This window comes from Miscanthus floridulus, chromosome 6 (assembly GCF_019320115.1).
Source record: "Miscanthus floridulus cultivar M001 chromosome 6, ASM1932011v1, whole genome shotgun sequence".
Lineage (NCBI taxonomy): Eukaryota > Viridiplantae > Streptophyta > Magnoliopsida > Poales > Poaceae > Miscanthus > Miscanthus floridulus.
The window spans coordinates 13,757,739-13,784,693 of NC_089585.1; the positions used below are offsets into that span (position 1 = coordinate 13,757,739).

General features: G+C 42.9%; 2 protein-coding genes across 2 annotated transcripts; both read left to right on the forward strand.

Annotated features, from left to right (window-relative positions):
• The first annotated feature begins 7,594 nt into the window (after positions 1 to 7,594).
• On the forward strand, positions 7,595 to 16,163 carry LOC136457674 (uncharacterized). The gene is made up of 21 exons (XM_066457693.1): positions 7,595 to 7,729; positions 7,981 to 8,050; positions 8,303 to 8,325; positions 8,444 to 8,613; positions 8,790 to 8,894; positions 9,408 to 9,420; positions 9,501 to 9,634; positions 10,145 to 10,240; positions 10,683 to 10,737; positions 11,307 to 11,388; positions 11,937 to 12,135; positions 12,251 to 12,410; positions 12,493 to 12,530; positions 13,218 to 13,296; positions 13,375 to 13,479; positions 13,604 to 13,629; positions 13,770 to 14,898; positions 14,987 to 15,096; positions 15,195 to 15,346; positions 15,632 to 15,691; positions 15,801 to 16,163. Exons 2-20 carry the CDS (start codon positions 8,009 to 8,011, stop codon positions 15,686 to 15,688), a joined length of 2,775 nt encoding a protein of 924 aa, XP_066313790.1. The 5' UTR covers positions 7,595 to 7,729; positions 7,981 to 8,008; the 3' UTR covers positions 15,689 to 15,691; positions 15,801 to 16,163.
• Positions 16,164 to 16,957: 794 nt separating this feature from the next.
• LOC136461696 (uncharacterized) lies at positions 16,958 to 17,465 on the forward strand. Its single transcript, XM_066460995.1, has one exon. It carries the CDS (start codon positions 17,029 to 17,031, stop codon positions 17,374 to 17,376), a length of 348 nt encoding a protein of 115 aa, XP_066317092.1. The 5' UTR covers positions 16,958 to 17,028; the 3' UTR covers positions 17,377 to 17,465.
• The last annotated feature ends 9,490 nt before the right edge of the window (positions 17,466 to 26,955 follow it).

Below are 26,955 nucleotides of genomic sequence, written 5' to 3' on the forward strand. Positions count from 1 at the left end.
CATAGCCAAGTCGGTACCATCTCATAGAAATGATGATTCACGAATCAATGTATCCCAGCTGGGTACCCAGAAACACATGCCCTATTTATACACCAGGCACAAACAAGACCAACCCATTCCACTCCTATCAAGGGGTCTAGGTCCCCGTCCAAACTTGGACTCCAAGCCCCCACACTTGAGACCCGGTCTTAGTATGGTGCTTAGACCTCCATCTTTCCCTGCCTCCAATCAGTCGGTCCGGAAAGAGCCAGAACCCACGACAAGAGCGTAACGAGCCTTCCCGCTCCCATAAGCAAGTATGTGCTCAGGATAATAAGTCTGTGACCTAACTACCATCCACAGCAATGGACGGTCCTCAATCGACACGGGCGGAACAAGGGTGTAATCCGAGTCTAAATCCAAGTACCATTCTGCCCAATCCTTGATGCCTAACCAAGTCTAAATCCAAGTACCATTCTGCCCGGTCTCCAATTATCATTCATATATATTCCATGTGATAGTAATATAATAACAATAATAATATCTTTCCTATCTCTCATGAGTGACAGGTAATCACTCTACTTCTACCGAATCCTATAGCAGACAAATCTACACAATCCTGACATACTAGTAGGACACATAGGATAAGAATATATATATATGCAAGTGGGTTTTCATTCAACTCCTTAAAACTTAATGCATAAGCATAAAATAAAGTATAGAATAATAGGGGTTATGCATCGGGGCTTGCCTGGGCAAGATATAACCAAAGATTAGCATTTCATCATAGTGACACAATCATCAAGGTGTCATCTTTTTCGCTACTTTAGTCGATTCCATGATCCATCGTTGTTCCTATTATGATATACGTGGATGCAACGTAAAGATGCAATTAATCAATGGTAACTGCAACTCTTCAAAATACGATTACATTCCACAAGCTAATAAGCTAGGTTTACTGACTAACGTACTAGTCTACGTATCCACATCGTCAAGTAAGGCTTTGTCTCCGGAACAATGCTTAATTCTAAAATCCCAAGGTGTTTCGGCATTTTATTGATTAAACATATATTTTTGAACTAGGGCTCATTTAGCTGCCATAGCAAACTAATTATTATGGAGCTACAAAAATTACAGTGAACATCTAATAATGTTAGAAACTTACTATGAAAGTTTCAGAGCCAACACTATCACCAATTTATCACAAAAATTCCTACAAGTTTATATCTTATAATATTAAGCATCTTAAATTAATTATATAACTCCTAGAAATATTATAAAACTATATGAACAAAATATACTAGCAGATAGATCATGATTTTAGTAACCTCACAAAATTGGTTTCACAATTTTTGGCCAACTACACAAATTTCTATTGAATTTACAAGTTTACCTTTAAAACTAAATTATAAAATGCTTTAGAAAACAAAAGGGCCGGTGGCAAGCATTCGGCCCAGTAGACCCGATGGCCCAGCACAGGCGCGGTTGTCGTGCGCGTCACGATGGCCCAACATGGCCCAAGACCGGGAGGCCTGCGCACAACGGCAGCTTTGTAGAAAAGCCCCTGTGCTTTTAGATAATAACATGACTACTATGCGCACTATTCCTATAGTCAGTAATCTTGCAACTATACCCTCGGATATTTTCACCTTTACCATGGGGAGGTCCCTAAGGATCCCCTCGCACGGCGGCGTGGCGGCCGATGGCATAAGGCGGTTACGTCGGACAACCTAGGCGTGCTACGACAGAAGTAAGGGGCCAACCATCATCTACAGCTAAACGCACAAGAATGGGTGGTGGTTAGGGACTTAGAGGCACACTATCATGGGCTACAGCGGTGATCCGTAGCGGCGGTGTGACTGTTCCGATGACCTAAGGTTCTATCGGGGTGGTAGGGATAGCGGGTAAGCACCAATGGCTATCGAAATTTGTGTTGCGGTGATGGTTGAGGCAAAGGAGTGCCGAGGTGGCCTGGCCACGTGCGAGCCACCGGGCATGGTGATGCTCCAGGATGGACACCCATGTGTCACCATGTCTCTAGTAAGTGCCCTGGCCAAATGGTGCGAGCACCAAATAGAGGAGGTCAAGGCAAGCTCATGGATACAAACAATTGAGCTAATTGGGACCTTACCCCAATTTCACTGGCACAGTGGCGCACCTAGCCGGTGATGAGAAAAACTAGAAATTTGCCGCTAGTAGTGCTCGGTTGCGCCAAGGTGAGGGTCGGGCTGCTAGCTGGCTTTCTTGTCTAACTACGGGAACGCCAAATTGAAGTGTGGTGACCCAAACCGCACGTATTTATCGTGCGAAGCGGGCGGTTCTATCGGCGACAAGGGTAGGTGGGGGTGGTAGCTCTTCAAGGCTATGCCTACTTTGGTCGAGGCTGTGTTAATGAAGTGAGCGAGGGCACTGACACCGTGACACGGGCATTAGTGCGACGTGACTACGGAGGCAGGCAGTGGCTCGGTGAGTAGGTGATTCGAGCGGCGGAAGGATTGCCACATCGATAAAATGAAGGCTGCCGTGACTCTAGCTTGGCGCCATGCATGGCCTAGCCAGTAGCACACACGCAATAGAGATAGTGCCATCGGATAAGGCTAGGCAGTGGTGCAGGATTGTAGAGAGCATGGACGCAGTGGCGATGTGATGATGCCGGCAGCAGGGACAAGCCCACACGTGTGATGGTGAGAAGGGCAGCAATGAGGGCAGTAGCGCACGACTAGCAACAGGCGTCGTAGTCAAAGGTGGCCAAGCCATGGCCATGCTGTAGCTAGGCTGAGGGCGGCCACCATTAGCTTACCCCACGCACATGCGTGGCCAGAGGTAGCCATAGTGTGCATCGAATGTGGTGACCATGCACTCTTGGCCGAACAGCCAGACTCATAATGTCAATGGGGAATTCCCTGTCAGGGGTTACTGCCCCATCCCCGTCCCTGCGGGGGCAAATTTCCCCCGTCCCCGTCCCCGCTCGAGGATTTAATCCCTGTGGGGATCCCCATCCCCGCATCAACCCCTCCCCCTCCCCGCTCGCCCGCGTAGTCCCCTCCCCTCCCACACGGTCTCTCCCTCCCCCACTCTCTCTCTCCCTCCTTCGATGGTCCTCCCTTTCCCTCCAACCATGCTGGCGACCCTCCCTGCTCCCACCATGGCGGCGCCCCTCCTCCCTCTCCCTCCAACCATGGTGGCGTGGCTCGATCATGGCGGCGAGCGTAGCCCATCTCCCTCGGCGGCGTGCGTGGGGGCATGGATCCGCCCCCACCTCCTCCCAAGCGGCGGATTTGGCCCCGACCCTATCCCCGGCGGTGAATCCAGCCCCCAGCCCCCCACCTCGTCCTTGGCGGTAGATTCAGCCCCCACCTTGTCCCTGGCAGCAGATCCAGCCCCCACCTCATCCCCAGTGGTGAATCTGGCATCCTCCTCCCTAGCGCAGGTGGATCTAGCATCCTCCTCCTAGGAGCTGAGGCTGCCGCCGTTGCCCATGCTCTCCCTCTACTATGCCCTCTCCTCTCCTCCTCTGCTCCACCTCCACAGAGCACCGCTGAGCTCCCTCTCTCTGCTTCCCCTTCTCCCTCTCTACTCCGTGCTCACCGCCGCCCATCGCTCTGCTCCCCCATTCTCCCTCAGCTCTGCTCCTTCCCATGGTCGCAGCACCGCCGCACAGCCGGCCAAGCCAAGGCCACTATCGATGATGCCCCACGTCTTGCTCTCCACGACGGATTGAGGACGGGAGCATGCAAGAGCGAGAGAGCAGCGGCTGTGGCTAGAGCCTGGAGGACGGGAGTGAGTGAGTGACCGGATGGGGAATTGGGGAATGGGGAACTACGGGTGCGGGAGGTGAGAACTAAGAAGTGAGATAGCTAGGGTTAGCCATAGTATATATATTCGGCTGCGTTGGGCCTTTAGGTGGGCTTTGCATGCATGCCTGCGTAGCAGCTTAGCGGACCGAGGATACGGGGACCGGGGACGGGGGACACCAAACCATCCCCGTCCCCGCCAGACCTGATGGGGACCAATTTCCTACTGTTTAAATCCCCATGGGGATGAATTTAGCCCCATCCCCGTCCCCTAATAGGGGAATTCCCCACGGGGAATCGGGGACCGGGTCCCCGTTGACATCTTTAGGCCAGACGCATGGTAAGCATGAATTTTAAAGCGCATCTAAAAACTAACCTAACATAGTTAAAGCTAATCTACCTCAACCATGCTAACGAGGGCACATCAGTCTACCATAAGGAGCAAAAACACGACATTGACCTTTAGCTAGATTTTCCAGAATTAATTCGCCAACATGGCATTGTCACACAGTTTTCAAACTTAAAATTTCTTCCAAATCTTGAGCTGAATTTGACTTCAAGTTCCATTTCCAAGCCATTAGAAATACTAGCTAGTCATATTATTTTTCTACAGTAAGAGTTGCATTGTCATCTACAAAGTTTGTACTTCAAACTTTATTTAAGTATCATACACATGTTCTATAGTATTTTTGCTTAATAAAAATTAATTTTCAACCCTACTTGATATACATGAGCTATTAACTCAACATTCATTTAACATTTTTATTGGTTATTTTAGGCTACCAGAAATTTATCAACATCTTCTATCACATGCATTATTATATAAACATGATGCTCATGATATGATTTAGTAGTTGGCTAGGGCGTAACACCGAGGGTGTTACACTACCGGGTTAGAACAACAGCACTGCCGCACCTACAGACAACTTCAAAGCACAATTCAAACACTATGTATGGAAACTTAGATTGAAAAAATTACTGAGCTTCCTACAGGTATGAAGATCACAGATCGACAGCTAGAAGTGGTAGTAATGTCTCACACAAGTAGATCGGCAACAAACCCTAGAAATCACCTCAACATAATATGAAATGCAAGTGAAGTAAATCAAGCACACGATGACATGATAATTTATCCCGTGGTTCAGCTCGCCACTAAGGCTTGCCTAAGTCCACGTTGTTGAGGTTACCCACCAAGGCTTAAGGCTTTACAACCTTTCTCGTTCTCAAGTCAAGAGACTTAACTCTTAAGATGAGGGGTGAGTTTACTAGCTTCAAGAGATAGTTACAGACCTCCCGGGGCTGCCACACAAGTTGGCATGCCCCCTGAGTGATGCTCTAGCCGGCTAAGAGCCAAGCTCCAAGCTCCAAGAGTAACAAACACAACCGCTGGTCAAAACGTGAACCAAGTGCTCTTTAGAGTTAGGGAATCAGTGGATCTGCTCTCTAATCGAGTTTGGGTCCTTTTTCTCTTAAGGATTGATGGAGAAATCAAAGGGAAAGCTTAGGAGCTCATGGTCACCAATGGAGAAGAGAGAGAGAGAGAGAGAGAGAGAGAGAGAGAGTGAGCACAAATCTGTTCCTATCGGTCTGAATGAGCTGGGCGAGGAAGAAGACCATTGTGAGGGAAGGGAAGAGGTATAAATACCTCCCCTAGTCTTGATGGTCAGATAAGTCATGGCAGTGCCACGGCTTATCTGCGGCAGTGCCGCTCTATGGCATAGCCGTGCCTCTGGTGTGGCACTGCCACACTGAACCAGACAACAAAGGTGCTGGCTGCCTTGGCTGAGCTTTGAGGATGCTTTTAGTGTAAGATTGAGCACTTGGTTGCACATGTTGATTTAAGCATTGTGTCACCCTTTATAGTACGGCTTTTCCTATACTCAAATTCAAAATATAAAAAGAGATAAATCTCCTTTTGAGCTTGATGCCGTCACCTTTTGTAATTGGGGGCTCCTCCATTATGTACGACATCCTCTCTTATGATTCTTCTGCTTGTCATCTCGATAAATCTCATTAGTTCTCTAATTGCGTGGTCATTATCACCAAAACCCATAGTTAGGGCTTGATTACACTTATAGTTTCATGAATCGACTGTCTATTCTTTTCTTTTCTTTTTTCTTTGTCAAAGCGAGTTGTATATCATTGTTTCTGTGACATCTAGGCCCCTATATAAGTGGTAAGTGTTTCAGGGATTAAAGACAACCGTATCATTTGTGATTAACAAGTTTGTTTCGAAGGTTTTCTACAAGTTAGGTCACAATGACCTTGGGTTTGTGGAAGTGATCAAAAGAAGTGACCGAGATGATCTTTCTTTGTGTCATATGGAGATGAATGGCACTTTAGAGTAGATAGGTTTTGCCACTTGGTAGTCAATTTTTACAATATTATAAGGGGGAGGGGGTAAGTGTTAAGTGACTTAACCTAGTGGTGTAGAAATGATTGGATGCACACTGATGAAATAATTGCACTAGGTAGCTTAGAGAAGACATTAGAGCCGTGGAAAGCTTGAGCTCCATTATTGTGCTCATTTGAAAAGATGATATGGAAGAGATCAAAGGGGCTTTTTTATGGTCTCTTCAACAATGAGGATGTAGGTATGTTTTGGTGGTGTCGCTGAATCTCAAGTTATATCTTGTGCCATTGATACAAAATGGAAATATAGCAACGCTCGATAATTTGAGAAAACTAACATAAAATCTAATTTGCTTTTTGAATTCACTTTGCTCTTTTTTTTGACGCAAACACTTTGCTCTTTAATAATCCACAAAGAGCATGGCCACCTCGGTTGGCAGACAAATGGGCTCCACACCCGATTCTTCATGATTGTTTAAAAGTGGTGTACTATATCCCGTAACAAATCATGATAGTTAGGACAAAATTTGGTTAAACTTTAGAACTTACAAAAATAGGAAACTTTTAAATGATTAGATTAAAGAACATACAGGTTATATGTGTAAAATTTATATTCAAAAAATATTTGCAAACCTCATAAGCGTTAAGGGTCTTAAGAAATATTCTAGAATATATTAATGGTTAAACATCAACATTGAAGACCGTGCAAAGTTAGACATGGCAACTACTTCATTTTTCGTTATAAATTATAAGATGTTTTGGCTTTTCTACGTGCATTAATTTTATTATGTATCTAGACGTAGTGCGTATTTAGAAAAAACAAAACATCTTATAATTTAGAACGGATGAAGTATTTTTTTTACTGAAGGTGGTAATCTCTTGTTAGTAGGCCCAAACTAATTTGTGTTCTGAAATGGGCGCTACAAGTTTCAGTACCCACTTATAGTGTCGCAACTCACAAGTAGCTATAGTTTTGTGAAATTAGCTCATAAAAATCAACCCTATGCTTGTCTTCTAGTTCTATAGCTTATTTGATTGGAGTACCCAATTTGCATGGAAAAGGCGCCTGTAAAGTTGATGGGTTTTTTCTAGTCAGACAACCATAGAAAATTTATGTTTGTTGGTGCTCGGCTTGAGAATGCTCATGACAGAAAAATGCACAATTAACAATATTTAGTTTTTTTCATTTATTCATATTATAGAAAATAAAAATATTTATAACAATAAATAGCCGTATATTTTTTATTAAATAAGTTACAAAAAAATTAATGAGGAAAAAATAAAAAAAAAACAATAAAAAAAATTCAAACTCGAGGCAGTAAAAGGCAACATGTTTTGGACGGCTGGGCGCCTGGGCCTCGACAGGCTGCCCGGATCAGAACTAAAAGTAGCATTCAGGCCTGCTCCAGGCCCCGGCAAATTTGTACAGGACCGGACTGCGTTCACCACTGCCTTTCTCTTCTCCCTTGCACTAATTCACTCCGCTTGCGCGCGCGCTCTCTCTAGTGGCGACGACGGGGCGATCGACGCGCCTGCGCCTCCCTACGCCAGGTGCCAAGGTCTTCGTCGGGCCTTACGCCGGCGACGAGCACCCACCACACCAGGTATGCCCATCCCTTATTTTCCCTTCCTGCTGTGCGAAACCGAGCACACAAACCCTAACCTAAGCTATTTGGCTATTTGCATTCCTATCTGAGCTAATTACCAGCGTATGCTTCGATTGTTTTTATTTTTGCAAAAACTATCGGGTTTACATGTGTACAATCACGCCCTTTACTGGGTCCGCCCCTTCATTTGGATCATTTAACCTCTGAAATTTCGTGGTCTGAGTTTGTTCCGCGTGCTGATTTCGCAGTTGCGGGATTTCTCACCGCTTGCTCGCGATGCTGCAATGGATGGGCGGTTCGAGGAGGAAGGTGTACGCCGTGAGTATCCACATTTCCACCTTAAATTTGTGTTATACTTCACGGTTCACGGCACTTAATCTGGGTAAACAGTACGATTTCGACTGTTTTGTGCTTCAATTTTATAAATGGCGGTTGATGGTTGGCATTCAAACTCTAGAATGGTCATTATGTGTAGCTGTGTTTTTAACAATATGTAACATGCTGCTAACATTTGGTTATGTTTGGGTGGTTTTGCGTTCTGCTTGTTTGGCCTGGCTCTGAAACGAGCAGTCCAGGAAGTCAACACAGAGCAGGTAATTTTGGTACTTTCACTGATTTCAGTTAGTAAAAGTTCATACTGTGGTGTTACTCTTTTTTTTTTTTACACCGATAGAACTGAGCATCGTCCCTGATCAAACAAATGTGTGGCAGACAGAGGCAGTACTTTGAACAAAAGCGACGGCAACAGCAGCGACCAGAGCTGCAGTACCAGGATGGCGTGGCAGGGGGTCAAGCTTCACATGATCAACAGTATCGATCACTTGATGTTCTAAACATCAATGATCTGGCAACTCCAGATAATCATCATAATGGATCCACAAGTAAGTTTCCTATATCCTTTTGAACTTTTAGGTCTCAGTGGAGCACTTTATTTTCTGTGGTTCATCACTTTACCCTTCTAGCATTATATCTGTAATGTCTGGCTAAGTAGAACAAGTAACATCACTCATTCACTCTTGACAGATTTTTTTGTATAATTGTTTTCTTACCATATCAGATATAGAAGGAGCTATTCCACAAGTGGATTGCACTCTTTCAGATGCTTCTCCTAAAGAGGCGATGAAGATCACTTCTTTATGCAATATCAACATGACGGAAGCAGGTGAGGGTGCTATTTCTGTACAAACAGTCAAGTAAACTAATTAAGAATATACTACTTTCTTGTGCATACGGTATTTCAAATTTTCGACGTAGGCACTTTGGCAACAACATATGTGTCCATAAAATTAACAGACTAGTTACTCCCTCGGTCCCTCCAGTCTCTTCTACATGTTGAATAGGAATCTGTTGTGGTTTTCAGAAAGTAATTTTCATCAACAATTTTTCCTATCTCTGTATTTAACATGGTAGCAAAAGGTACTAAAAAATGTTGGATGAACTTTTTCTTCCCCAAAATAGTTCATAGCCTAAATTTTAAAAGGTTGGCTGGACAGTTTATAGGATGGCATCTAATTTGTACTGGAGGTAGTTGTAGATATATGTCTTCCTCTGTTGAATCTTTTGCTGCTAAAATAAGAATGAGCTTTTATGATAAGATTAGTTTGTGAAGTGTGTAACGAGCCCTTTGGTTACATTAAAGTTTATCATAAATTATTAATTCTCTTCTATTCTGCAGGCTCTCAGCCAAGGTCAGTATCTCCACACAGTATGGTAAGAATGTGCCTGCATTTGGCCTGTTTTATGAAATGTCAGTATTGTGGATTGGCAGATTGTCTTCACCCTTCGGTCATCAAGATGTTGCAGCAGCTGTTAATCATCATGAAGATCCTCTTGGTTGTAAAATGTCCCCATCCATAAACTATAGCACCAGGCAGAAAAATCAAAATCTGGAACTCCAAAGTGGTGATGTTTCCTTCACTATTACAAATCATCTGTATTGTTCCTACTGATTTGATTACCGCTTAAGTCTGTCCAACTATTTGAAAAAAAATCTTTAAATAGTAGTCCATCCAATCACAAATGTATTACATTTAGGACATTTGCATGGTCTACGAGACAACACTTTGACTAGGAATTTCTATAAGAATATGAATCTTAAAAAAAAAATGATGATTATATATTATAAAATCAGTTTTCATGATGAATCTATTGTGTGTGATGAATCTGCGTAAGTCTTTATGTATTCGTGGTCAAAGTTATAAAAGTTTGTCCGGTAGAAATCCTAGTCTTGCTAGCAGTTATTGCTTGGAACTAGTGGAGAAAGGAGCAGTTGATGTTTGTAGCTGTGGAATTGAAGAGTTTATTTGTAAACATCATTTTTGCTTTGTATTGATTTGTAAGTTGCATTGCTGAGATTGATCAACTTGTTATATATCATTGAAACTCAGGTTTGACTTTGATTTGTACTTGCAGAAATTTCACTTATTGATTTGGTCAGTTACGAGGGATCAAAGAATACGTCGACCGCTCGACCTGTCCATGAGCCTCATGTTTCATTTTCTGTTAAAGGTGCATGTCTCAATGACATATTGTCTGGATTCAAGAACAATCGTTATTTGTTTAACTGCTTACTTCCTATCATTGTTAGTGGTTGTGAAATGAAAATGAACAGTTTGCTATGCTTACTGGAAGAAATATTGTGCAGGCTTGCAGATCACTTCACAGTTAAAGTTCAAATTCTGGTGGGCTTGTATATCTTTTAATATACTGATGTATTGTTACATGTATATTCTGCAAGGATTTGCACCTAAACTGCATCCTTATGTTGACATTTGTTTCATTCATCATAGTAGGATTTGATAGCAAATGTTTTTGGTTGTGAAGTTTGTATGAGTTCTGTGGTCCACCTGTTGTTATTATTGTCCCTGATCAACCTTAGTTCACTGCCTTTTTTTCTCTTTTAACAACATATTGTAATGGTTCATTAGATATCCATCTACTTCTGTTTCAGGCCTTGGTCATATCAAGATGGAAACACCTCCACATTCACCGCGACCAGCCAAAAGGTTGAGTGATAAAACTTAAACTATTAAGTAGTACATGCCTAATCCCTAATATGAATATCTCATCTATATAAAGTTAATCTGGTGGGATGAAGTTGAAATAATAAGCAGTGTTTAGTTTTACTGAAAATGGTTTCTGTTTGTGGATATTTCTCAATGGTTGGTTTGAGACTTCTCCAAAACAATGTAACCATAGGTGCAAACAGTGCCATAATCATGGGACAAGTCCTATTTTATTTGCCTCAAGGAACAAATTTCTTGCAATTAAAGATATTATCCTCAGAGGCTCTTTTGTGTCGCTGAAATCAAGCCCATCAGTATTCATATCTTACCCTTAAGGCAGAGAATAACAATCAACTGGTCCAGTTCAGATAGTTTTTTTTTTTTTTTTTTTTTTTGGGTCTAATCTGTCCACATTGGTTATAGCTAAGGACTAAGGTAAACCACAATGTCTCAACATTCGAGAACAACAAACATTCTTATCATGTGATACAAGTCATGCTCATGGCTTTCACACAGGTGCAGTGCTATATCCAAATCTAAACTATATTGCATTTAATGTGGTTACACAGGGTTTTACCTTTACCTCCAAAGCCCACGCGGTTCCTACATAAAGCAAAGCGATCTATCCCATTTGATGTCACAAAGGCATTGGTGAGGTTTCAAATGCCTTACTCCTTGAAATCGTCTCTCTCTTTTTTGGGGGGAGGGGGAGGATAGGCAGGCAAGAATCTTAAGAGATGTTTGGGGCCTGTTTGGATCACCTTTGGATTGTAGTAATCAGATAACATAATCTCTAGGTGATCCAACCAACAGATTTTTGGAATCCTATAATCCATCTCAAACCTTCTGATAGGAGATTATAGGTGCTCAAAAGCCCAAATCTTAATCCAGGGATCCAAACAACCCAGATTATTACAATCTGTAATCTAGATTATTATAACCCCATTAGCAATCCAGATTATAATAACCCAAAGGTGATTCAAGCAGGCCCTTAATGCCTGTGGAAAAATATGTAGTCTTGGTAATTAAGGTGGATCCAAACTTCTTGGAGGAAAGTTCTTATAGAGCTTATACGATTGTCATTTCTCATTAGACTATATGACAAATTCGGAACCAATTTCTTATGGAATCCAGATGTTAATTGAATTGGACATTTCAATGTAATAATGCAAATACTTTTCATGTACCACTTTTAACAGGATTCGATTACCAGTATCAAGATGCTGAAGGAGCGAAGACCGTCAGCCAAAATGGGCAGCATATTGGAGGAAACTGGCTATGAAAGGAGGGAACAGTTTAACTGTTATTTACCGGATTCATCTAAGAGCCTCAATGCTGACCTCTATGTTGAGGACGAGGACATGTTTTATGAACCTCAAGCTGAAAAAGATTGGCAATGTAAGTTCTGCTGTACCATCTTATTATGAAGTCTCATGAGTGACAACACAGGTTTTGTGGCCTAAGAAAATATTACTCTATATGTTCGTGATTCTACTTTTTTTGTTCTGAACAGCAAAGCATAGTAGATCAGATGGCAATCTTGCTGATGAGAATTATGATGGACTCTGGAGGATGGATCAATTTAATTCAGAGGATCATCTTCCTACTCAAAGAGAGAAACATTTTGATATAAGTGGCTATGGATTTAAAGATGGATACTCTCCAGAGCGAAGGTTACTCCTCCACATATACATAGGCTTGACTAATAGGCCTCACATGTTCCATGGGATACAAATAATATAGTTTTTCTTGCAGAAACTCAACAAGATCTGGCACAGTATTTGAGAATACAGGTTAGAGTTTTGTCTATGTTCTTTGTTTCCCATATCTCACAGATCAGTGACATTCTTGTAATGAAAAAAAGTGGGCATTCCCTGTTATTTTTGCTCAACCTTATCAATTGATTTCTAGCTAGTGTGCAATTATTCTGTGATGCTGAAGTAATCAAGATTTCATCTCTCCTAGGTTCTCAATACTAGTAGAACATTACTTATCTCCGGTATGTTGCCAAACTTTTGAAAACTTGCCTTACCTTTTTTTAGTTCATCAGCAACAGACCCCACCTAGCATGGTTGAAGTAGGCTGTAAATCAGTGTCCCACAATCATGCAGTTCTTCTTTTCTTGTGATATCTCTGAAATGCTTTTTCGGAAATATATTGGCAGCTGAATTAGTCATTGGATTTGTGCACCAGGTGCCACACTTGGGTTTGAAACTTGCGTCACCAGTTCTTAGCTCATCAGCCACTAGTCCATCACCTAGCATACTTGTAAAATGGTGTTCTTCATTCATGTCGTTCGGTTTTTGTTCTGATATCTATGAGATTCTTGGAATTAGTTGTGTATTCTCTTTGTATTTTTTTTAAGTTGTGGACTGAGTCAACCTAGCAGTATGATTGCATTGCATACTTGTCTTACCGCTATTAACTTATGACTAGCCTTTTTCTGGTCTGAAATCTTTGTGTTTCAATTTTCATTGAAGAAATTCCATCCTCACACGATCTCTTTTCTGATCATTCATTGAGGGATGATGAGGGCACTGACCTTTTCAAGTGGGAAAGGTAAGCATAATGAACTAATGAAGCCTCATGCATATTCTGTTAATACAATACTTCTGATCTTTCTGTCATTCTTGTCAGGCACCCACCAAGTAAGAAAATATCCAACTCAAATAGCACTTTTGGTCCTTCTGCTTGGTCTTTTGACATGGCCGATGATTCAGAGAAAAGACGGAGCCCAATAAGGTATTGGAGGATCTACTTGTAACTGTGTCTGAATGAGTTCTAGGCTCCTGATTCCTTATTGTTCTTATGTCATGCAAAATTATTAGGAATTTGTTGCTGATCCTTTCCAAATTGTTCTTTGCAGTGAAGAATCTTGCACATCTGCTGCAGGTCAGTCATTTTTAATATTGACTTCCTTTATCTCATCAAAGACTAGACTCTAGTCTTTATAGGGTGCATTTCCTAGCGGACCAGAGATTATATATGCAAAAGCTATATCTTGATCTTTCCCCCCTTTTTTGGGATCAAAGCAATGAAGGATAGAACGTGCAAGAAACCATCACCATCAATGAAGAATGAGATGAACGAGAATGATGAGTTTCATATAAGATTGGATAAGCTGGATATTCCAAACATGGATGCACCTCTTCATGGGAGGTCACTATTTAAAAGTCCAGAAAAGTTGGATAGGAAAGAAACAGCACCTCAGAAGAAACTTGAGACAAATTATTGGTCACAAGGTGTTACTGGGCAGCCAAGAACTCGAGAACCAAGCTGTCGCTTATCACTTAATGAGAAATTTTCTGATTGGGATTCTCCTACTTCCCATTTAAAGAGTACCACTGGACTGACTGATCAATCGAGTTGCACCATGATTCGTAAGGATAAATCTTCTTTCAATGCTGCTCCAGACTTGAACATGTATCAAACTGTGGAGTCAACTGAAAAGAGGCCTGCTTCAAAAGTTCATTCTATTTATCATGGACCTGAGAAGCCTATTTTTGAAGATGAAATTCACATGCAACAGCCTGTTTCAGATATGTTTCATGATAAAATTGAATTATCAAACCCGTTTCAGACCAAGAATCTCCACAGTGACATTGATATGAGCACTTTCTTTGGACAGAAGGTGGAGAAGAAGCAAGAAGATAAATTTCCAAGTGCAGACACCTTCCATGCAGTGAAAGCAGCGAATTCTGTAAGACAAACTGTCGATCGAGACAGTACATGCTCACAGCCTTCTGGCAGGGATTCATTCAGGCACGGGTTCAGTCCTGATTTCAATTTCCAGGAGTCAGAACCAAACACGTTTTGGGCGGATAGCTATGTTTGCAATGGCACTTTTCAGGCTGGTCTTGAGTTCAGTGGTGTGCTTGCAAGAAAAGATAGTGATAAGAATCAAGTCAAGATTGAGGCGTCTGAGAAACCAGATACTAAGATATTGACAGAAACATGTCGGCTCTCTGCAGATCACAGGAATGAGATTAATGGGACTGAAACAAGTTCTGATGGCTCAGAAGCGTTCAATTGTTCTGAAGCACAGAAGAAAACTTCAGCAGTACCAACACAAATTCCTGCAAACTTAAGCTGTCTTCAAGGAACCGCAGCAGAATTGTTCCAAGTTCGTAATCATGTCATACCTGTAAAGAGGGAAAAGATGTAAGTAGTGTGCTCCTCAATTGTCATTCTTCTAAAGTGTTGTTTGTTTCATATATTTACTGGAGTTTCTCTCATTGTCCATCACTAGAGATAATCCTGGTGTTAGCTTCGATGCTACGATGCATTCGAGAAACAAGATTCACGATGTTGGAGATCATTCTAAACTAAATGCTATGTTCCAGTCTCCTTTCATTGGAGGTTCGTCGTTCATTCCCCAATTGCCTGTTCTCTTTCGTATGTCAACTCAAAAAGGAAAAAACAACAACCATGTGATTAATATGTTTGCTTCTATTTAGAGGAGATGGGGATTGAGAAGAAGATCGTAGCGAGCGTGTCACCTGACAACAGTGATGTTCAGTATCAGTTTATGCTTGAACAACGTGTTCTCCGGCGGCTTTGTGTTCAGAAGATAGTGGTGCCTACACCGATGAAGGACAAGCTAGATAAGGTAATATAGTCTAGACCAGCCAGGTCGTCATAATTCTGTATTGCTTTTTCCCCCTACTTTTTGAATATTCTGAACTACACCTGTCCTAAGGAAAAATGCTGTTTTATTGTGTCATTTTGAAAATGGTAGGAATTCCAAAAGATACTTTCGTGCGTGCAACTTCATTTGGTGCATAATTGTTGTGGCAAACTTATCAAATGTTGCTGCCAGCCTTTTATTATGAATATTATATTCTGCTCGCACTCTTTCTCCACATTATTAAGTTCAAATATGCTTTTTATACAGGATGCAAACTTTAGGATAGTGGAGGATGGATCTCATGTCCTTCCAAAAAGCGTCTAACAGGTAAACAGCCGGAATGGACTTTCCATTTTCAGTCTTCTCGTGTTTTTAATGACTTGAGCATGAGTCATGAAATCAGAAATTAAAGTTTATACAACATTTATTCATGCAGATTCACATCAGGGCATCAGGGGAAGGAAATGACAATGTAGGAAAGGAACTCATTTCACGCCCGTGAAATGCAGGAGCAAGCACTTACATGCGTCTAAGGAGTTCCTCCGTGTCCGTACCCTCATTTAAGGGCACCTCGCTCTTTTGTAGTGTCTGTTTGAAAATTTTAATGTTTCCTTCAGCCATTATTTCTTTAGTGTTGGTTTTCACCATAATCTCGCGTCATTGTATGCCAGTGGAAATCCGGATTTGCGAATTATTGGTTGTTAGTGATTCTGGGAGGGTCATCTGATGTTATGCAATGCTAATCTATTACACTTCTTTATATTGTAAGTAAAGTTCGTCAAAAGCTACAGAAATGTAGCAATCAGATTCACCGGACCTTTTCTATTCTGAACTCCAACTCTCACCATTTACAGGTCCCTGCTATGCCAACCCCCCCTTTTCTATAGGACTATGCCAACCCTTTTTGAAAGAGAAAAAAGGTAACCATTTTGTTTTATATATAACCATGTTGAAAACGACTGATAGGATGTTTGATACTAATTTGGAGTATTATACAAGATTAATTATAAAATTAATTACACAGATTGTAACAAATTAGTGAGACGAATCTATTTAGTCTAATTAGCTAATGATTTAACAACGTGTTGCTACAGTAACATATGCTAATAATGGGTTAGTTAAGCTTAATAGATTTGTCTCGTAAATTAATCTCCATCTGTGCAATTGGTTTTATAATTTACTTATGTTTAGTCCTCCTAATTAACATCCAAATATTTGATAAGACACAGACTGAACTTTCCCTGGATCCGAACACCCTGTGAATTGGTATCGCAAATGCACACAAAACCAGACCGGACTGAACAATGGTTGGCATTCAAACTCTAGAACGGTCATTACGTGTAGCTGTGTTTTAACAATCTTGTAACATGCCGCTAACATTTGGTTACATTTGGGTGGGTCTGCGTTTTGATTGTTTGGCCTGGCTCTACGTTACGGCTTGTCATCTCCATTCTCCAACTACGCACACGCACCGGGTCGCGATAAGACCTTATCCTGCGCGGTCACTTGGCGCGAGGGTGGCCACCCACGTCAGACGAGCAGGCTGACCTGGCGCCCCTCCAGCTCATCCTATCTACATATCTGTGTCCCTCTCCCCCGGCCAGCCGCTCCTGCCATCACACATCCGCACACGTCTCAGAGCAAGCGCCTGAGCCCAAGCCCCCATGGCCGCCACCGCCGTCGCGGCGTCTCTGTCCGTGGCCCAGGGGCTCGGGAAGCCCCTCTACGCCGGCAGCAACGCGTCGTCGCTCCGGGTCGTCGCGCCCCGCCGGTCGGCCAGGATGGCCGTCGTCCGGGCGTCCGCGCAGAAGCAGCACCCGGCCAAGGAGTGGGCGGCCGCTGCTGCCGTGGCGGCGGCGCTGGTGCTTCCCGAGGTCGCGGAGGCCGCGCCGGGGATCTCGCCATCGCTCAAGAACTTCCTCCTCAGCATCGTCTCCGGAGGGGTCGTGCTCGTCGCCATCGTCGGCGCCGTCGTCGCCGTCTCTAACTTCGATCCCGTCAAGCGGGGCTGAGCTCGATTACATGCATCGTTGTGTGTTGGTGTACCCTATGTACTGAGATCTCTTTCCCCCCATGTAAACAGTGTTTGATATTGCGTGAATCTTTTGCCGTGTAAATTTCATTTCATGCTCGCATAGCCATCATCTGTATGAGACAGATTCAACAGCGCAGTCGGTTTCTGATCTTCGTGCATATTTCGCTCCAGCAACATTTTCGATATTCGGTCGGATCATGCCAGTTTATGTTCTGATATACATAGGAGTATATGAGATTCTTGGAATTAATGGTGGGTTCTCTTTGTACTCTTTTGTTATGTTATGGACTAAGTCACCTAACAGTATGATTCCATTGCATACTTTGTCTCACTGTTACTAAATTATGACTACCCTTTTTCTGCTCTGAAAAAATTGTGTTTCAACTTTCATTATAGCAATTCCTTCTTCACATGATCTCTTTTCTGATCATTCATTGATGCATGATGAGGGCACTGAACTTTTCAAAGTGGGAAAGGTAAAGCATAATGAAGCCTCGTGCATATTATGGTAATACAATACTTCTGATGTTTCTTTCATTCTTGTCAGCCACCCACCAAGTAAGAAAATATCCAATTCAAATAACACTTTTGGTCCATCTGCTTGGTCTTTTGACATCGCCCTGTTCGCTTGGCTTATAAGCCGTACTTTTTCAGCCAACAAACAGTATTTTTCTCTCACAACAAATCAGCCAACGGTACTTTCAGCCATGGCTTATCAGCCAAGCGAATAGGGAGAAAAGATGGAGCCCAATAAGGTATCGGAGGATGTATTTGTAACTGTGTCTGAGTGGGCTCTAGGTCCTGAATCCTTATTGTTCTTATGTCATGCAAAATTATTAGGAATTTGTTGCTGATCCTTTCAAAATTGTTCTTTGCAGTGAAAAACCATGCTCATCTGCTGCAGGCCAGTAAGCAAGATCGGATAAGCTGGATATATTCTAGACATGGATGCACATCTTCATGGGAGGTCACTAATTAACAATCCAGAAAAGTTTGATAGGAAAGAAACAGAACCTCAGAAGAAACTTGAGACAAGTTATTAGTCGCAAAGTGTTACTGGGCAGCCAAGAACTCGAGAACCAAGCTGTCATTTATCACTGGGCCCGTTCGCTTCCTCCGGAATGTTCACCGGGAAGAATTCCCGGCTGGAATCGTTAGTCAATTTACATAACCTTCCAATTAGCTGGAACGAACGGGCCCTTAAGGAGAAATTTTCTGATTGGGAATTTGGGATTCTCATACTTTCCATGTAAAGTGTACCACTGAACTAACTGATCAGTCGAGTTGCACCATGATACGATAAGGATTTCAATGCTGCTCCAGATTTGAGCATGTATCCAACTGTGGAGTCAGCTGAAAAGAGGCCTACTTCAGAAGTTCATTCTATTTATCACGGACCTGAGAATCCTGTTTTTGGAGATGAAATTCACATGCAGCAGCCTGTTTCAGATATGTTTGGCAATAAAATTGAATTATCGAACCCATTTCAGACCAAGAACCTTCAGAGTGACATTGATATGAGCATTTTCTTTGGGCAGAAGGTGGCCAAGAAGCAAGAAGATAAATTTCCAAGCTTCAGCAATCCAAGTTCAGACACCTTCCCTGCAGAGAAAGCAGCGAGTTCTTTAAGACAAACTGTCGATCGACACAGTAAAGTTTCAGGGGAAGGAAATGACAATGTAGGGAAGGAGCTCATTTCACACCCGCGAAATGCAGGAGCAAGCACTTACATGCGTGAGTTCCTCCATGTCCATTTAAGGGCTTCTCATTTTTTATAGTGTCTGTTTGAAAATATTAATGTTTCCTTCACCCGTTAGGATTTTAGTGTTGGTTTTCACCATAATCTTGCCTCATTGTATGCCTGTGGAATTCTGGATTTGTGAATTGTTGGTGATTAGTGGAAATCTGATGTTATACAATGCTAATCTATTAGACTTCTGAATATTTGTAAGTAAAGTCCATCAAAGGCTACAGATATGTAGTCTATAAGTCTATTAGATTGTTCCAATAAAATGTACCGGACCTTTTCTGCTCTGAACTTCAACTCTCACAATGACAGATCCCAGCTATGGCAACCCTTTCTTTAAAAACGTTCAAACAACAGCAGCAGCAGCAACAACAACAACAAAGCCTTTAAGTCCCAAACAAGTTGGGGTAGGCTAGGGTTGAAACCCAGCAGAAGCCATCAAGGCTCAGGCACGTGAAAAACTGTTTTCCAAGTACTCCTATCTAAGGCTAAGTCTTTGGATATATTCCATCCTTTCAAGTCTCCTTTTATTGCTTCTACCCAAGTCAATTTCGATCTTTCTCTGCCTCTCTTCACGTTATTATCCTGACTTAGGATTCCAATACGCACCGGTGCCTCCGGAGGTCTCCGTTGGATATGTCCAAACCATCTCAACCGGTGTTGGACAAGCTTTTCTTCAATTGGTGCTACCCCTAATCTATCACGTATATCATTGTTCTGAACTCGATCCCTTCTTGTATGACCGCAAATCCAACGCAACATACACATTTCCGCGACACTTATCTGTTGAACATGTCATTTTTTCGTAGTCCAACATTCTGCACCATACAACATAGCAGGTCTAATCGTCGTCCTATAAAACTTGCCTTTTAACTTCTGTGGTACCCTTTTGTCACATATAATACCAGATGCTTAGCGCCACTTCATCCACCCTGTTTTGATTCTATGGCTAACATTTTCATCAATATCCCCGTCTCTCTGTAGCATTGATCCTAAATATCGAAAGATATCCTTCCTAGGCACTACTTGACCTTCCAAACTAATATCTTCCTCCTTCCGAGTAGTAGTGTCGAAGTCACATCTCATATACTCAGTTTTAGTTCTATTGAGTCTAAAACATTTGGACTCCAAAGTCTCCCGCCATAACTCCAATTCTGATTCACTCATGTCTAGCTTTCATCAACTAGCACTACATCATCCGCGAAAAGCATACACCAAGGGATGTCCCCTTGTATGTCCCGTGTGACCTCATCCATCACTAAGGCAAACAGATAAGGGCTCAAAGCTGATCCTTGATGTAGTCCTATCCTAATCGGAAAGTTATCCACGTCTCCATCACTTGTTCGAACACTAGTCACAACATTGTTGTACATGTCCTTAATAAGTCCGATGTACTTCGTTGAGACTTTATGTTTGTTCAAAGTCCACTGATGAGTACAGGCCCGATCTTCCGAAAGGTAGCCGGTAAGTTCGATTTGTGGAGATCTCGACGTTGGCGATCCGGCTTCAAATCAGACACGATTCGAACCCTGCAACCGTTACACCACTGCTCCGTTGGTTATCAACCAAGCACAACTTGATTGACCTCGCCAAGAAGGCTTTTTCTGCAAGCGAATCGAAGAGCACAAGTAAGAAGGTAAAACACGCAATCTGAAATTGCAAATATGAATGACGCGGATATCAATAGAGGATTCAAGAACTCGGTTCCAAAGGACTAATCAACACAGTGGAGGAGATCAAGAATGGGGGCCCTGGATCATTGTAAAAGGATTTGTCACCACAGTTACAATAAACGATTCAGTTTCTCGATGGAAAACTAAACTCTAAACAAAACCCAATTGTGTAGCAGCGGCGGCGGCTGTGTTTATAGTCTAAGACTCGACCTAGGGTTGGGGACGGCCAGGGGTTGGGCGCCCACAACTTGGGCTTAAGGCCCGACACGATACATGGCCAAGTTGGCCCAAATAGGTGACGCAGCACCTTGCCGTGGTCACACAGAATGATCCACGGACCTTCTGGAGCTGGGACCAGATCCAAAACAACGGCGTCGTCGTCCCCTTTCCAACGCATCCAAGAATGGCCTATTTCGATGTCGTATGAGGAAGTTATGACCGAAACAGTGACGACATGTCTGCTGAATCCGAGGGCGACGTGGCAGCTGAGTTGGGAATGAATTGAAACTTGGGGAAGACCATGGCGTCGGTGTGTCCAGCGTGGCGATGTCCTCATCATCCTCCCCTTCTCGAATTGGAGTCGTCCTCGACTCCATCTTGGTGATGTCCTCATCATCCCCTCCTTGTAGAATTGGAGTCGTCCTCGACTCCATCCCATCATCAGTGAACTCCTGCAAAAGGTTAGTGACAGCAGGCAATGCACTAGACATAAAAGGTTGACAAAATATAGTATAACATGGTGCATCAAGATTATCACATAACTCAGCAGTAGCAGGAGTTGTAGCAAGAAAAGCACCTCCTTTTAACTTAATCCCATTATTTTTAGCAATATCTGTTGGAGGTTTATTTTTGATCTCATTAGCATATTTAATAATATCCGTAGGAGACAAAGGCAGCAATGTAATTTTCTTGTCCTTGTGTATGATAGTGTATGTATTAGTTCTACCATGGTGTAAAGCATCATTATCAAATTCCCATGGGCGACCTAACAAAATGGAACAAACTTGCATAGGGACAACATCAAAATCAGCAGTATCATGATAAGAGCCTGTGAAAAAGCTAATGCGTGCTGATTTAGTTATCTTAGTCTTACCACTATTATTGAACCATTGAAGTTTATATGGATACGAATGTTGTCGTGTGGTCAAACAAGCTTGTCAACCAAATCTGAACTCACCAAGTTGTTGCAACTCCCGCTATCAATGATAGTGAGAACACAACAACCCTGCACAATGAGATACATGTGGAATAAATTGTGGCGTTGGATCTTCATCTCTTCTTCATGACCCACACGTGTACTCAACACACGCTGCACAAGAAGGCTAGGGTAGTCTGCGGCAGCAGCCACGGAGTCAATGGTGATGGCCTCCTTGTCTTGATCGCCCTCGGTGGGATCTGCATCAATGTTAGCAGCAAGGGCTAAATCATCTTCAACATCACTAGCACTTACATATCCATCCTCGATAGCAATGAAAGCGCGACGACTGGGGCATTCCTTCATGACATGTCCCATGCCTTTGCATCGGTGGCAAATGATTTTAGAGCTGGACGAGGAGGAGCTAGTAGAAGCACCCGGAGTGCCACCTTTCTTCAGCTGTGGAAACTGCACATTAGACAATTTACTTACCCCGAAAGAAAATGGAGGTGTAGATGGCTGTGGTGCAACAGGAAGCTTGGGCGTCTCTGGCTCGGAACGCTGCTGAAAATTTCTCCCATTGTTAGACCTGAAAGGCTGGTGTTGTTTGCGTCCCTGTACTTCTCGTTCGGCCTTAATAGCAAGATGATACAATTAGAAAAAATTGCGCCATTCTTTGTAATCAAGTATGTTCTGTATATCATGGTTTAAACCACCAAAAAATCTAGCACTAGCATCATGATCATCTTCATTTATACCACAACGTGCTAAACCAATAAGCAATTCTTGATAATATGCTTCTACTCCTTTATCACCTTGTTTTAAAGTTTATAGTTTCAAACGTAAATCACGTTGGTAATAAGGAGGAACAAAACGAGATGTCATACGTTGCTTTAAAACATTCTAAGTTTGAGGCACAGCAGCAGCATTATTGGCATTGCAAAGATCACTCCACCAGAACAAAGCAAAATTAGTAAACTCACTAGTAGCAAGTCTAACTCTATGCTCAGCAGGAACATTATGAGAATCAAATTTTTGTTGAACAGCAAGCTCCCAATCTAAATATGCCTCTGGATCAATATTACTAGCAAAAGGTGGTAGACTAAATTTAATTTTAGTAAAAGGATCATTATTACCATGATTATTACCTGCCATACCGCGACGATTGAAGTTGAGGCGGCGACGGGCACCACCGTCAGCATACGCATCTTCATCACCAAAAGCATCCGCATCTTCATCATCAGCATGATAAGGTGGAGGGCGTTGCTCAAGCTGTTCAATGCGGGTGACCAGATTGTTCACGTTGCGCGTCAGCTCGGTCATAAAATTGCGTTGTTCAGTCATGAACGTTGCAAGCTCGCCCTTGGACACGCACTCATTGAAGTCCGTCGAAGTTTCTGCCATGGTTAGAAGATAGAAAAAGACAACACCAAAGTATTGTCCCTATCAACTAAAAGGAAACAAGTGGTGGTGATGGTGATAAAAGTGGAATGCAAAATCACAAGTGGCTTACCACCGTCTTGCCTGTATTCTTACCAACGCCAAACAGGAGCAAAACCAAAGTGGCGAAGCAATCTGTTGTTGAGCGTGGGTAACAGTTGCAAGATGAACCTGTGCTGACAGAAGAATGTGTGGAGCTATGGATAGGCACACAATATGACAACAAGGATTAGCAATTAACGAGTGCAAAGTAGCGATTGTTCAATCCGGATCCAAAGTACAAATCACAGGTGCTGGCTAAGACGTGTCGAGACGTAGCGCAATAAGGTGAAAACAAAGGACGATCGAAAGAACTCACAGAACAAGCAAATAGCCTGGATTTCTCCTTTTTCCTGAATTTTTCTCGGATTTTTCCAAAAGGCACTAGTAGGAAACAAACTTTTTTCACTATTTTTTTATACTTTTCTCTGAACAAGGATCACAAAAGATGCAACCACAAAAATTGACACCTACAACTGAGGTGGGATGTGGTCTACAGAAATTCAGCACGTTCTCTGAAAAGCGTGCAAAAACTTTAACAATTTTTTTTATATTTTACCGAATTTTTTTGGCAATTCTGAGGAAACCAAACAGGGCGAAGCCGAGTTTGGGTCGGGTCCAAATGGTGTCAAGAAGCTGCTGAAAAAATTTTAGATTTTTCTGATAAACGAGCGAAAAGTTATGCCTGTTTTACCGAAGGTATCTCAAGGTATGTTTTCCAGGAGACACAACACGGCGGCGGCAGTTAGGGCAAAGCGTCCCTAAACTCTAACACCGATCACAGCAGTAGGTATTCGCCTGATGATGTAAGGAGGGCTGCGATGCAGGCAAAATAAGTGCGGCTGACAACCTATCTAGGGTTTGCACGACGACGAGAAGTTACACAAGGCGGCTAGCGGGGCAAGTCGAGTAATGTGGTGGCTTCGACTTGTTGTTTGGGAACGGTGGATGGGATAGCGGTGGAAAATAAAATCACAGCAACGGGCGATTGAACTACGACCACGAACACAATCCTAAACCAGCAACAAGACTCGACCACGGACACAAACTCAACAACACGAATCTAAAACAAAATTGCAAAGGCACAAAGGGCGATAGGACAGCGGAAATTGAAATATTTTTGAGCTTTTTGTGGACTCTAGGTAATGAACAAATATGAATCTAAGGCAAACGAGATTATACTTCGCGGTAAACCTGAAATATCTGATACCAATTGATGAGTACAGGCCTGATCTTCCGAGAGGTAGCCGGTAAGTTCGATTTGTGGAGATCTCGATGTTGGCGATCCGGCTTCAAATCAGACACGATTCGAACTCTGCAACCATTACACCACTGCTCCATTGGTTATCAACCAAGCACAACTTGATTGACCTCGCCAAGAAGGCTTTTCCTGCAAGCGAATCGAAGAGCACAAGCAAGAAGGTAAAACACGCAATCTGAAATTGCAAATATGAATGACGCGGATATCAATAGAGGATTCAAGAACTCGGTTCCAAAGGACTAATCGATACAGTGGAGGAGATCAAGAACGAGGGCCCTGGATCACTGTAAAAGGATTTGTCACCACAGTTACAATGAACGATTCAATATTCAGTTTCTCGATGGAAAACTAAACTCTAAACAAAACCCAATTGTGTAGCAGCGACGGCGGCTGTGTTTATAGTCTAAGACTCGACCTAGGGTTGGGGACGGCCAGGGGTTGGGCGCCCACAACTTGGGCTTAAGGCCCGACACGATACATGGCCAAGTTGGCCCAAATAGGTGACGCAGCACATTGTCGTGGTCACACAGAATGATCCACGGATCTTCTGGAGCTGGGACCAGATCCAAAATGACGGCGTCGTCGTCCCCTTTCCAACGCATCCAAGAACGGCCCATTTCGATATCGTATGAGGAAGTTATGACCGAAACAGTGACGACGTGTCTGCTGAATCCGAGGGCGACGTGGCAGCTGAGTTGGGAACGAATTGGAACTTGGGGAAGACCATGGCGTCAGTGTGTCCACCGTGGCGATGTCCTCATCATCCACCACATAACATTCCTTGGTATTTTATCATAAGCATTCTCCAAGTCAATAAAAACCATGTGTAGGTCCTTCTTCTTCTCCGTATACCGCTTCATAACTTGTCTTATTAAGAAAATGACATCTATGGTTGATCTTCCGGGCATGAAACCAAATTGGTTCATAGAGACCTGCATTATTGCTCTCAAGCGATGCTCAATAACTCTCTCACATAGCTTCGTAGTATGGCTCATCAACTTAATTCCCCGGTAATTAGTACAACTTTAAATGTCCCATTTATTCTTGTAGATCGATACCAATATACTTCTCCTTCACCCGTCAGGCATATTGTTCGATCGAAAAATATGGTTGAACAGCTTGGTTAGCCATACTATAGCTATGCCCCCGAGGGATCTCCACGCCTCGATTAGGATACCATCCGGTCCTATCGTCTTACCTCATTTCATCATTTTCAACGCTTCTCTGACCTCAGATTCTTGGATTCTCCGCACAAAGCGTCTATTGGTGTCATCAAAAGAGTCATCCAACTGAAAGGTTATGTCCGTATTCTTACCATTGAACAATTTGTCAAAATACGCTTGCCATCGATGTCGAAGGGCGGGCCTGGTGCAAGCGGTAGAGTCTTACCGCCTGTGACCGGAAGGTCCCGTATTCGAGTCGCGGTGTCCTCGCATTGCACAGGCGAGGGTAAGGCTTGCCACTGACACCCTTTCCCAGACCCACACAGAGCGGGAGCTCTCTGCACTGGGTACTACCACTCTTGCCATCGATGTTGGATCTCATCCTCTTTCACCAAGAAATGCTCACTTTTATCCTTAATGCACTTAACTTGGTTGAAGTCCCTTGTCTTTCTCTCACGAACCCTAGCCATCCTATAAATATCCTTCTCTCCTTCCTTCGTACTCAAATATTGGTAAAGATCCTCGTACACTCTACCCTTTATTTATTTATTTTATAATTTGTAGATACCATGTTGAAAAACCACTGAATTGGTAATGGAAAAGCACATAAAACCAGATCAAACTGAAGTTGCTATAACTAACTTGCTCCTTGAATGTCTGCCATGCTCATGCAGATATAGATAATAGAGTCATCATGTATAACACAGACTCTAAATGAACCTAAGATACATATCAGCAGTCAGCTCGAACCCTTCGTAGCTCCTACGCAGGTGGCTTTCATCTGACGGAGTATCTACTTGCTTAAGATCCACTCCAGTCCTCGCTTCGGCGCACCAAGCAGACACTTGTAGTTGCAGTTGAGAGGAGGATGCTCCATCAACTCCAAGAACTTTGCCCAGCGCGCAATCGGTTTATTGTCGCAGCCTCCTCTCCGGTTGCTGAGGTCACGCTGCAAGAACCAGCCGATGCACACCCGCCCGAGTTCAAATTCAGAGTTCAGCGATGCTCAAATCGGCGAATCCAAGATGCTGAAATCGGAGTAGGTGGCTTACCGTGATGCGGAACGCCGCGACAATAGCCACGCCTACAGCGAGGGCG